This window comes from Rhinolophus sinicus, chromosome 11, assembly GCF_057876585.1.
Source record: "Rhinolophus sinicus isolate RSI-liver-muscle chromosome 11, RSI-T2T, whole genome shotgun sequence".
NCBI lineage: Eukaryota > Metazoa > Chordata > Mammalia > Chiroptera > Rhinolophidae > Rhinolophus > Rhinolophus sinicus.
Genome location: NC_142511.1, coordinates 11,347,088 through 11,360,711, shown reverse-complemented (window position 1 = coordinate 11,360,711; position 13,624 = coordinate 11,347,088). Strand labels below are relative to the sequence as shown.

Genomic DNA, 13,624 nt, shown 5'->3' with positions numbered 1-13,624 from the left:
TGCATTCCCATAGCATTTATTTGCATTTCCCTTATAGTCTCTTAACAACTCCTAGTTCAGTTCCATTATAAAAATAATGAACCATACAAAGTGCCAGAACTATGCTTATTAGAAAAGCAATAATAAGAAAAGCCATATTCCCTTCCCCTAGAGCAAATACACACCACAGAGGGACGCGGCCAGGTGAGCAGATGTCTTCACATTATAATTCTGGCACACATTCCCCCACTTCTAGACAACTGACGTCCCTTCCAGTTCTCTGTGTCTCATGCATGGGCCTCAAGCAGAGCAGATGCTCAAAAAAATGTTTATTTGATGACTGAATAATTGTTTCTCATCTTCTCTCTATAATTCTTAATAGAGTTAAGGAAATTCAGTTTTCCTTCCTAACACGGCTGGTCCAAGTCTCCTTTCTGGGGCCCTTGTGACAGTCCCACACTCCAGCCCACTCGTTTTACCTCATTCTTCTCCAGGCTGCACTCCTCCATCATCTTGTCCCCTTGCTCCTGGAAGGTGATGATGATGAGAGCCACAAAGATATTCACGAAGAAGAAAGGGAAGACCACAAAGTAGACCACGTAAAAGATGGACATCTCCATGCGGTTGCTGCGGCTGGGGCCTCGGTCTTCCTCTGTCACATCAACAGAGTGCTGTAGGACTCTGTGGGGGCAGAACGAGGGGGCACGGATGGTGGGTGGCCATCTTGGCAGCTGCTCTGGCTCAAGGCTTCATTAGGAGACATGCCACCTACTATCTTATCTGACCTCCTTGGCTTTTCAGATCTTCCATTACTATTTTTGGGGTCCATAAGAGCTACGTTGGTGGAGATTCAGACCCACTGCTCTTCTAGCCCCTGTTCCATCATGCATCCACCTTCTAAGCAACAGAGTGACATTATTTTATAGTTGAGTCAATACCATGAGACTCTTGGATTTCCATTTGGCATTTTGCAGCCGAGTAGGGTATGCTGCCACCAAAAAGGGGTGGCTTAGTAATGGCCAAGTCTCTGAGAAATCACCCTACAGCCATGGGCAGCGGAAGACAACTGTAATTTGTTACCTTCTTTACAAGAGGTCTGATCATAGAAAGTGTCTCTGCGTTCTACCAACTCATCCTTAACCCTCAATCCTCAGGTGCAGGGTCAACTTGGAGTATAAATCGATTTAAAACAGCTCCCAGCGACTCTTGTAAGGGCTAGAGAGCTGTTTAAAACTCATTTGTTCTATAGCAGTCAGATGGCTCTGCTCCACTCCTCAATACTTGGCTGAAACATCGAGTCTCAAATATTTCCCTGACTTTGTCATGTCGCTCTCGAGTTTTGCCTTAAGGATTTTCATTCTTCCTCTCTTCTGCCTCTCTCACCCACTCACAACCACTTACTCTCCCTGGTACAGTAACAAAGGGCTGTTCATCTTGAATCAGCTTCTCAGGGCAACCGCGTGGCCCCACCCCAGCTCACAGAGAAGCATGCTGACTCGAACTCATCACTCACTGAGGCCATCCTTCCCCTGTGGAGACGGTGAAGAGGGTCAGCAGGGCCCAGATAATGTTGTCATAGTGGAACTCGTGACGCTTCCATTCCCGACCTTTCACCTCCATCTTGTTTTTCTCATGATCGACGTAGTTGCCTCTAAAAGCAGTTAGAAATGAAATGGGGCCTCTTCACTAAAGCTCATGGGAGAGTGAGGACATTCTATGGACTTCACTAACGTGGGGGTAATAATGGCCAGCATATAAATTAATGCAAGAAAGAAGGAATTTCATTAAAGGCAGTGCATTATTGTGGAATACAAATGGGATTGGGGGCCCGGTAGACACAGAAGATTAACTCCAAATTCTTTCACTCGCCACCCTGCAACCTTGAGCAACTTACACGTTCTGAACCCCAGCTTCCACATGTATGATATGCAAATAAAACTCATGTTGAAAGGTTGTTATGAAGATTTAAAATGGAAAAACCAGCTGTCAAATGCCATGTACCACGTGTGATACAAAGAGGTGCTCGATAATAGTTTAGCAACTGCCTTTTTCCTAAGACAGGAACGGAGATGGGCGAGAGAGAAAGGACAGACCTATCTACAGAGGGTCACATTGGCCTCCTGGGAACACGCTTTAGCAGAAAGGGAGAGGTGTGAGCGGTGAGCGCCGGTGGCACTTACATGCATTCCTTCTCCGTGTCCTTGGAACTGTCTGTGCAATAAAAGAACTTTCCCTTGAAAAGCTGGACTGCGATGACAGCGAAGATGAACATGAAGAGCTTGTAGACAATGAGTATGTTGAAGACGTTTTTCAAAGAAGTCACCACGCAGTCGAAGACAGCCTGTGGAGAGAAGTGAGAACCCAGGCGCGTGAGGCCCTGGCACAGCCTGCGCTTTTGCCCAGAGCCGAGTGGGGCCACGGCACCACCAGTCAGCCCCACCGAGAAGGTGCCTCCAGAGATATGACCCTGATAAGAAGTGACACTCATGGGCTTCCGAGCTGGCTTCCGAGCTGGCCATGACTACAAGGACCTAAAACCTGGGGAAGGAACCTGTGCTCTGAATCGGACAGTAAACCCAAAGCAGTAGCAAGTGAGAAACAGAAATCTGTTGCAGAAAGGGATCTTTGAGGTCATGTAGCCCATTTTAGCCATTAACTTGTCCCAGAGCTTACATATATTTGGTGACATTCTTAGATTTCATTTATATACGGCATATTGTTTTTCTCTTTACCTTTGTAAGTGGATCAGAGAGTAATAATAAACTATCATCTTTGTTCACTTTAATGATGTCTTGTAATACGTTCATACATTTGCTCCAATTATGGTCAACACTTTACCTACGTGTTCTTGTCTGGGTTGGGGACAAAGACGCAACAGCTGCTGTGGGAAGGGACGGAGAGCTGCCCTCTCCTGGACATGGACCGAATCAGGAAGTTGGACTTCAGTTCAAGGCGATGGATCTCCCTCTGGAGAAGCCATTCTAACCCTAAGCCATGAGAACCGACATGGGAATTTGACACATTTCAAGCCATTTTTAGGTTCTTTTCTAGGTTTTTAGGTTTAGCTCACTGCAGAGTCTCGCTCCACGGTGGTGTCACATTTGTGCAGTTGCTTCTTCAAAGCGCTGGGTGAACACGGCTGGTTTAATTAGTTCAACACTGCAGGGACTGTGAGTGACACGCAGCCTTGTGGAATCATGAGAGTCACCTACATTTCCCTCAGGTTATGGAGCTGCAGAGAGAAGCCAGCACTTCCTAATTAAATGGAATTAACCAAGGTTGGGGGTGGCCTCTCCAGTCTGTTAACTAATCTCATCTTGCCACCTGTACTTTCCTCAGGACCCCAACACACCTCAGAGGAGATGAGACCACAGGAGCCTGGGCTACAGATAACAAAGTGGTTAGGGCCCAGGCTTCCCGCCAAACCTGGCTGGGGTTGGGGCAGAAAGGAATGCGTGTGTATGGGCACTGACCCAGGCCAGGCCCTGTGCTGCGCCCCCTATAGGCGGAGGGTCGGAACGAACAGAACTGCCTGACACTGTGGGAGATACCTTCTCCTGGAAGGAAGGCAGGACAGAAAAGGATGAAGGCAGGCATGAGGGCACGTCCTGTAGGGCATGAGTACCTCTCCTGGGAATCCAAGCAGATGGGCCAGGGCCCTGGGCCCTGAGAGGAAGCCATGTCTTGGCCAGTTGGGGGCCTTTGAGAAGTGACTTTCCAGCAGTCACTTTGATACACCTCATTGGTTTTGCCACCTCTCTGCAGGACCAGAACGCAGAAAGGGTAGCAGTGTCCTGAGGCCAGTGCGGATGGTGGTAGAGGGGTTGGTGGGGAATATCAGAGGTTATGTGAACCCCATGAGAAAGGGGAACTAGGAAGCGGGGGTGGGGTGGGGCGGTGGGGTCCCTTGTTCCCTCTCGGGTGGTAGCTGTCGCTCATTCACAGGAATTCAGGAGAGAATTTTTCTCCTATGAGGCTTCAGCTTCCGTAACAGCAAAGTATGTGTGTGAGGGAGACAGGTTCAACCTGCCCCACACATAACTTGAATGATAAAGTGCACCCCGAGGGCAGGAAGGCTCAGGGAAAGTGCCCAGCGGGGGTCGAGCAGCGAGGGCCCTGTCAGGGAGCAGAACCAACCTACCTATGAAAGTGCAGGTCCTGGCAACGGGAAGAACTTAGTGCACTCTAGCTCACTTTCCCATTCTTCTCTGCTTCTGCCCCAAATGACTGTGTTCTTGGGCAAGTCACTGACCCATGTGTGCCTCAAAACTAGGAAGGGTCCATGCTAGACCACCCTTTCCTTCTCTAGAATTAAGAGGAGAGAAACCATCCCCGGTTACTTAGCCTGAGCTCGGGTGCAGACCACGATACACAGAGGGTTCCCGCTGCTCCATCTTGGTGTTCTGGGTCCACCTTAATGACCCAGGCGGTGCCAGGACAGTCACACAGGCTTCTCCCTGGATGACACGCCACAACCAGAGTGTAGAAAATACCATCGGAGGCTGGACACAAGAGGCAAAACCCCCTTATAGATTTCTTGGGATGTTCATTAGTTTTCTTTGAAGCTAAGACCCCGTAGCTCAGGCAGATGGAAAGAAGCTCCGGCCCCGTGGGAACAAAAGAAACGTTCCCAGAGGTGATTTTCCAAAAGGAAGCCAACCATCGCTACAGAGAGAAGACAGGAGGGGGGCACCTGTTGGGAGGAACTTGGACAACGTTACCTTGAGCTTGGGCAAGCGCTTGATGGTCTTCAGTGGCCGCAGCACGCGGAGAACCCGCAGAGACTTGATGGTCTTGATGTCCCGCCCCTTGTTGGTTCTGCCGGGAGAAGCCCCCGGAAATCGCAGGGCCGGGGAAAAATAAAAGTGACATTAACACAATTGCATTAACGGCCCCAGGGGACGAGGGAAGAGGTAGGCGAGGAGCCAGAAATTGGGTCGGAGTAGGCTCCTTCAGGGAGACCCCACAAAACGTGCTTTGGGAAAATGTTCCAGTCACGCCCCGGTTTGCACACACACGCGTGTAGACTCACACAGAGGAACACACAGGCACATACCCAGAGGCGCCCACGCGCATTCATTATTACACACTTCCTCTCCCTAAGAGCCAGAGGACTGCTGCCCATCACCTCACTGACGAAGGGAGCATGGATGACAAACTGACTGGGGGACATGACTGGTAGCCCCCTGGGGAGCCCCACTGGGCCCGGGCTGGCGCTTCTTCAGCAATAGGCTCTCCAGTGATGTTGGCTAGCCTGATTAGTAACCCCAGGTTGAAAGCATGTCGCATTAGGGGACATTCCCTAGCCCTTTCTTTGGCTCTACGTTTGTCACCTCTGCAGAGTTCATTAGTTCAGGGGAGAGCGGGGTGAAGAGGGCTGGCAGGGACATTGCACCCTTGCTGTGCTGGGCTGCCTGCTCCACAGACACATGGCAGGTGGGCTTCTTGCCAGGACCTTGGCTCACCCCCAGTTATCTCTGTGTGGCTGGCTCTTTCCGCAGTCCCTTCCCTTCTCAGATGGTCTGCACTGGGCACAAGCTGCAGAGAGAGCCGCATACTTGGAGAAGGCCCAGACTACGGCCCCTGCCCACCTTTGTCCTGGCCCTACAGCCAATGACCCTCCCTACGCAGCCTCTCGGAACTGTCTGCTTCTAATGGAGAAAATACATTCTCTTCTTATTTTTAGGAATGAAATGAGTAAATCAACCTGCATTTCTCTTTCCACCCTGCTCATCCCCTGAGATTTCTGCATTCAATTCAAACAACTACAATTTGTAAAACATGCAGATGGCGGGAACTAAGACTCTAAACAGTGAGCTCAGGCTGTGGTCCTTTCCTCGCGTTGGCCCAGAAGACCACTACACCAACTACCCAAGGAAATGGGATGCAGAACATCCGATGGGCACTACAAGGGCTTCCGCCTGCTTTTCACTCTGTCCTTCCTGGCATACCACCCCTCACCCCCCTGGACAGGGAGATAAAAGTCCATCTATGCTTTCACAGAAGGCAAGGTAGGAAGACAGTTAATATCATTCAGGGAATGCTGGATATGCCCAGATTGCAAATTTAAAGACCCTCTTAACAGTTAGAGGTCATGATCTACAAGTAACTTTCATTCAAGCCTAGATCTGAATATAGACGCCCCCAAAGTATTACACTGATACGGTCTTCTGCATCCAGGGGCTTTGAATATTTTCTAAACTCTTTTACCGTATTAGGTTCATCTACTGGCCTATCTGAAAAAGGGAATCTCTAAGCCAAATACACATCCACATCCACACCAATAAGAACAGTCAAGAAGCCTTGCGACTCCTCATTTGTGTTCGCTTGGATATCAGTGAAAGCTACCCACTCACATAAACTCACCACACCTTTCTCAAGAAGCCAGCTCCTTCCCTCCCAACCCTGCTTTCTCCCTCCTCCAACCCACTCCCTGTATTTTTTCTTTCAAAGAAAATTGAGAAAAATATTTACCCCAAAGCGTTCCTATGGAGGATCCAAACAGAAAGCAGTTAAAAAAAAAAAGGAGAGAGACAGGGTGGAGGGAAGGAAGAGTCAGAAACTTCATGGAGAAAATAGATCCTTAAAGACAAGAAAATGGAGAAACACAGGCCCGAGAGATCCCACTTACAGCCTTGGCACTTGCACAGTCCACACGCTTTGGGAAAGGCAGGCCCGCACCACCTGCTCCACACCCAGCTCTCCAACCCGCAAAGGGTGAAAGCCCTTTACAGGCACTGCCTCCCGCTGGATAGCATGCTCCGTATCGTACTTTCTCCCACGGAGCCTAGCTTCACTGGACTTTTCTAAAGGTAGCCTTTTCCTTCCATTTCCTCAGCCATCTTCAGACAAACTTTTTGTGTTTCCAGTTATAAGAAACCCGGCTAGAGGACATACACCTGCTTTGGGCCAGAAAGAATCTCTCTGGAGAGGTCTTTCAAGTCATCGTGGCACATTTATACCCATGAAGGACTGCATTAGAAGAGGGTCACGTGGCCACCCTGAGAGGGCTACTCGGATGTCTCTCAAAAGTGCCAATGACCAACACCATCAAACCACCTCGAAATATGGGGGAACGCATCTATCAAGGTCCTGCTGTCGCACAAACAGGTGACTTTTGATAAATTCAACGGCCAACTGTCCATTGTAAGCTATATACTGTGCAGCTTGAAGGAAAATCATCTGAGCTCTATTGGTGAGGCTTAGCATCAATAAAAAAGGGTGAGAAAATAAATGTAAAATATTTGAGATACCGTGTTTCCCCAAAAAGAAGACCTTGCTGGACAATCAGCTCTAATGCGTCTTTTGGAGCAAAAATTAATATAAGACCCGGTCTTATTTTACTATAATGTAAGACCGTGTCATATATAATATAATATGAAACCAGGTCTTATATTAATTTTTGTTCCAAAGGACACATTAGAGCTGATTGTCTGGCTAGGTCTTATTTTCGGGGAAACATGGTAGAAATAATGAGAGCGATCTTTCTGAATATTTATGTTTGGCTAGACTCTGTGCTAAACAGTTTTAGTGTAATTCTTTATTTGGACCTCCTAATAATTTTAGGGTGTAGGTATTATTATCCCCACTTCACAGATGAGATTCAGAGAGGTTAAATGAGTGCCCGGCCTTGGCAGGGTGAGCTGGGATGGGGACCCAAGTCTGTATGATGCTTGGAGCTTTTGCCCTGAATCCTGAAGCCTCAGCGCCAGCAGGTTTTGATGTAGACTCTCTCTCAAACAGCTCACCAAATTCTAGAGCTGGAAAAAAATCCCTGCAGTCCACTTAGCTGCAAAGGAAACTGCAGCCCAGGAAGATGTCCCTTGCGTAAGATGGCGGGGTGAGTGAGCCTCAGTGCTCGGGTAAACTGGCTGCTGCTACGAAGAAGTGCCTAGAATTCAGGCTTTGGTTCTTCGTTGCTGGTTGCTGTGAAGGTTCCTTTACTCTTTCTTTTCTTAAACATGTTTTTAAATGTACCACGAACTTATATTACACCACCATATGCCACAAAGACATCTGATGACCACCTTACTCAGTAAATGATCCCATATTCAAAATTGTGTTAATTTCACTGCAAATGACAAATGAACATGGATTTGGGGAATAAACCCAAGACCTCATGTGATAATGTCCAAATGTTCAGAGGGCAGAGGTACTACTTGCCCCTGCGTTATAACACCGTCTTTCACATGAGTTTCGGTAGGTCAGCCAAGCATACCTTTATGCATTCAAATAATAGCATCATTGATGGAGTCCTTATTACACATCAGGAACCCTCTCCACGTGCCGGACACACACAAAAATGAGGTCCCTAACCTCTTGAAACTTACCTAGTCTAGTAGGGAAGACAGGTCTCCAGTAAACAAGCAAACGAATGGAAGTATTATTTCAAGCGACATGCCACGGGAAAAATGGAATCATTTGCCCGCAAAGTTTACCAAAACAACGACATAGGTCACCCTCTTTTCCCCAAGCTGCATTCGTCTTGTGCAAAAGCTAAGGGCGAATCTTCCTAAAATGAGAGGACAGCGTGGCATCAATGGATGGGCCGGTGGTCAAGGGCCACATACTCCAGGCTTCCACCTTAATATCCAGGGCACCTGAGGGTTCTCAGAGGTTCATACTCACTGATACCCATCTCATGAAAGCAGGCCCAATAATTCTTGCTTCTCCCACACACCTGGATAAAGGACAGAATTTGTTCTCTACAATTAATTTTGTCCCAGGATCCTAGTAGAATATCATGCTATGGAGCAAAGGGGATCTCTGACCACTGTGTGTGTGTGTCCTTTGTTTTGGAAAACCGGGTTCCGTGATGGTACACGCTGCTCTTAACGGCTGCCTGTAGTTTCCAGTGTACTGTGGGGGATGGGGCTACTTGTCCCATTCTGACTCACACAGGTTTGGGTCAGGGAAGGGACATAAAGATTAGTCACTGCTCTGCACATCTCCCAACAGGTCTCTTACTGCAGTGGAGCCACTGAAAAGCTCTGAATTTATGTGGCTGCAGAAAAGCACGCTTGCATTCTCAGTTGTGTTAACCTGTGTTCAGCACCGATTTGAAAGTTGCCATGTGAAACGAAAGGAATACTGGATAACAAAGCCACAGAGTCAAGAAAAGTCTCAACAATTTAGCCCCCATTAATTAAACTGTATCGTAATCTACACATAGGCTAGGCCAACCAACCTTTCCCAAATCCATGCATATCAGAGTTATTTAATCCATTACTGAAGTCAGTAAGACTGCAAAGAAGACGTTTTATCAAACCAGGAGGACAAACTCTTCACGCACTTTGAGACACATTGGTTTAGAAAGAATTCATGTGCTTTTCACAAATCCCTTAAATATACTAATCAGTTGATAACACTTTGCTAATCTTTGCTAATAAACGTATAATCAGAATTTTTTTTACACTGCCTAGCTAATTACTGAAATTTTATCAGGCTTAAAAATTGACTCTAAAGTTACAATTTGAGGATAATTTCCACAGGCTAGGATGCACGGGTCCCATTTAAATCGGGACTTAATTGGGCTACCCAATTTTCCATTTATTTCCTACTTATTTGGTAAGTTCATGGCTGCCCTCCAGAAAAAATGCCATGTTTCTCTCATCAGTAAAAGATGAGAATTTTCCAGCTCAGTTGTCAACTTGCCCTCCAGATCTTTCTTGTGTAATCACTCCTCATTCACTATAATCTTGCTTTTCAGCTTCCAGGTCCCCCTTTTCTCAAAGGACATGCTCTCTAATTGATATCTGCTAGAAACTGATTCTCCCTAGATGGGGGGGCAGAGCAAGGACACAAGGTTCTGGAAAGCCTTTCCTCCTTTAAGTGGAATGGCCTTCTGCCCTCTGCCACAAGCCCAGGAGAGAACAGGGGGGTTTGAAGGAATCTCTTGCATTAGGGAAATAGACAGGCTCGCTGGAGTGTAAGGTGTGGGGTGTGGGGTGGGAGCGGAGGGGTCATGCTGGGAGGAACCTTGCTAAAGTGTCTGGACTATTATTTGTAGGCAATTATAATTACCATTTATTAAGCCCTTACTAAATGTTTGGCACTATATGGGACACTGGATATATTTTACCTTATTTAATTCTCACAAGACCGAAATATCGCTCTTTTTAATTTCCACTTACAGGTGAGTGTGTAGACATTCAGAGAGTCAAGGCAGCTAATAATGAACAGTGCTGGGATTCAGATCTAAGTTTACCTGATTCTGAAACCTACTTTCTTATTTACTATGTTACAATGCCTTTTCAGATGGGAACCATGGGAGGGTTTTAGCCAAAGAAGGAAACAGCAAAAGAAGCCAGCCGTTCCTGAGCTCAAATACTGAGATATGTCTCCGAGCATCCTTAGTCAGCTTAGGGTCCGTGAGTGTTCATGGAGAGAGAAATGTACAGATGAAACAGCAAGATGGACGAGGTTGGAATGCCCTTTTCCTTCTGGCCCGTAGGTCTTGCGCGTCTCCAGGAGGAGACACAAGGCTCTGTAGGCTGAGGAGAGAGCCATACCAAGCTACCACTGTGAGTTTATAGGGGTTAATGGCTTAGAACCAACTACAATATCAGATAGAGAGGAGCTTAATGTCATGGCGAAAGCGCTGAACTTGAAATAAAAAATATCAATTGTTTAAGAACTGGCTTTGCTATGTACAAGTCAAATGTGTCAAACTAGTTAAACCTCAGGCAATCCATTGCTTAACTATAAAACAGGACTGTCCAGTGACAACTGAAATAAAGAGTGTGTACGCACTTTAAAAATTCTAAAAACCTGCGGAAATGAGGGAAGTTTTTCTCTGTGCATTGGCAATGCTTGTCTCTGGAGAGAGAACGCTCTAGGATCTATTGGGAAGGCTTATTCATCCATTTGTGTGAAGAATGTCAATGCAGCACTTTGACCTGGCACTGCTTAGCTGCTGCCAATTGGGGATTATTATGGTTCTTCCTGAACCATACCTCAGCATCTCCTGGGGTCACCCATGAGCCCTAAAGCTTCTGTGACTCTGCCATTTTCTTTGCTCTGTGACCAGAGCAGTATGCTAAATGGTTAGTTAGCGCAGAATTCTTTCCTTCTTGCACATGGAACTTCAATAAGCTCCCTCAACAAGGCTCAGGGTTGCCTTTGCAAACTTTTTTCTTTGCAAAACACAGCACCATGCTCTTAACTGGAAGGTATTTTTGTCCACGCAGTGAGAAGCAGCAGGGGACAGCAAAGCATCTGTCTCCTAGCAGTTCTGTGATTCAGTCTGGTCAGTCTAGTGACCTGATGTGTCCTGCTTCTTCGTCTTCACAGTCTAACCAGACCCGAAGACCCCTCATCTGCTGATCTTTCTAAGAAGGCCTTGATACTGGCTGAAGTCCAGCCAATACCCACCCCCACCCCCCACCGCCCAGCTGGAGACTAATTCCTAATGCTAGGCTGTGCCTCTGTGAGGGTGGATTAAGCAGATGGCTGGCAGGTCACATGATCTGAGCTGATACAGCCCAAGTCCCCTCGTGAACTCTCTGACCTGAATTACTCTAGAACTACATTTAAATCTGGAGGGCATTGTGATGTGTTTCTACTAATCCTGTAGGACTGGGCTCTTGCCACGGCTATGAAGGATGGCTTCCTGTGCACGGTGCTTTTTGCATCTGGAGCTCGCTCCCACGTGGCTGGGGCCCTATTTTCTCTGATTAGACCATTTCATTTTGCTTGGTGCTGTGGCCACAGGCTGAGATCCCATTTACAACCAACCGTCTCCCAAGTGTGCTCTTAGTAAGAAGAACGACCGGAGCATTCACACCCATTGCCTTCATATGCTAAAGGCCTCCACCAGCACGTTCTACACGGGGCTCCCCAGCGCGCCGACAGCTCATGCAACAGACAACACGTTCTCCAGTGTTCAGGGAAGAACGTGTATACTGAGCCTCAACGCCCAGAGCAGGCACACTGGGAACGTCTCTCTCCTTCCCTCCCGCCATCTGGCTCCCACCTTGTCCCTCCCTGGACCCTCTCAAGGCAGTGAGAGCACAATACGGCACTGGACACCACAGTCCTGGCCATTAATCACCTTGGGTGCCCCTGCTGGGCACAAAGTCCGAGAGTCCCTCTCCAGGTGACTCTTAAATCTGGAGTCTCGAGGAGCAACATCTCTCCATCTGTTCACTGCTGGAAATTTCTAATTCTTGCTCAGCCGGCATCCTCAGCCCACAGATCCTGAGCTACCCGACGGCCAGATTTAATTCTTATCCTTCTTTCTCTTCCACAGAATGGCGGAACTGAATGGCCTGCCTAGCTCAGTGGTAAATGGGCCTCCTGTGCATGAAGCAGGACTTTGCCCACTCTATTCTTCCCCTACAAAATAGCTTCCTCTGGGAGACTCCCCTTTCAGTTCTAGAAGAACGGGGGCTGTTGAGAAAGAAGCCCCAGAGGCAAAGCTTGAGGTGTGAGGGGGCTGCCTTGGACACAAGCGCACCGGGAGGAACAGGAAAGGTGCAATGCAGGAGGAAGTCGGCCGGGTGTCAGGTGAGATGTCCGTTCTATCATTGCTATGCTCTGCTGAGTGTGAGGACGTACGAGCATTTCAGTTCTAAACAGTGCACGTTCACACCTTCACAAACCTAAAGCCCCAAAGCAAAACCAGAACCAGAGCACCACGTCCTGTGGCTCGTTGGGGCCCTTCCAAATCGAAAACCGTCTGTGCCTGTGTATTTCATTGAATGAATTCCGAACCAGCTCAGCCACTGCGGCTGGTTTGGCACGCATTCGAAAGACCTTATCCATCTTAGCAGCTAGGGCACAGTGTCAAGTGTCAGGAAAGTGACATACTTCAATGAAAAGCATGCAATAAAAGCTAATGTGGGAAATCCGGTTCCTTCTGGCATCAAGAGGCAGACTGACTCATGTTTTTCCTTTCTGGCTAAGGACCGCGTAATGAAAGGCCAAGTACGGCTGTAATCCAGATGTCCCACGTGGCAGGGAGTCCTGACCTTACCGCGTGCCCCACTACAATGGCACAGAGCAATGGGAAGCTTTGGCGCCAGCTGCCAGAGAGCCTGCAGGAGTCTGACTGATGCACGCACCCAAGGAGGGGAGGAAGTGGGAGCAAAATCGCTAGTTATTTTTCTGTTAAGCTGTCTGTGTTGACAAGCCATTATAAGCTGGGAGTTTACTATTCAGAATTCAGCTCAGGATAGCTCACCTGGTGACCTGACTTCTGCTAAGCAAGTAACAACATGTTGTAGAAAATGGAAGTGAAGAGGGTGCGGGGCCTGGGGTGGAGTGCAGGATTACACACATGCTCCAGTTCTCTCCTGCGTTCCCTGCTGAGATGCTGTCCCCTGGCCACCTGCCTGCCCAAAACCCTTCACTGAACACTGAAGACGTGAAACCCGAGGCCCAGACAGCATTACGTCACTGTGCAGGCTCCCAGAGGGCTCATGAACTCAACCGGGCATAGTGGTCACATGACTTCCCTACAGGGCAGCTGGCTCTGAGGGGTGCCCCAAAGTGAGGGAACGTGCCTGATGTGCAGATACCCAAAAAATGCCAAGGCTGGAACCATCTCTGCTTTCCCACCCAGGAGGCCGGGAGGCGGAAGTGACAGTAGTAGGATGTGAGGAAACTGGGAAGAATGGTTTCTGGTGTAAAATAGTTATCAAAC

General features: G+C 48.0%; 1 protein-coding gene across 6 annotated transcripts in view; it reads right to left on the bottom strand.

Annotated features, from left to right (window-relative positions):
* The window catches only part of CACNA1E (calcium voltage-gated channel subunit alpha1 E), a 455,081-nt gene that overhangs the window by 46,084 nt on the left and 395,373 nt on the right, over positions 1-13,624 (bottom strand). For all 6 annotated transcript variants that reach the window (XM_088801607.1, XM_088801608.1, XM_088801612.1 and 3 more), the window contains 4 exons: positions 4,701-4,797; positions 2,160-2,320; positions 1,493-1,630; positions 459-660 (listed from right to left, as the gene is read on the bottom strand). In XM_088801607.1, coding sequence (XP_088657733.1) covers positions 459-660; positions 1,493-1,630; positions 2,160-2,320; positions 4,701-4,797 — 598 coding nt within the window. The remainder of the gene's footprint in view (positions 1-458; positions 661-1,492; positions 1,631-2,159; positions 2,321-4,700; positions 4,798-13,624) is intronic.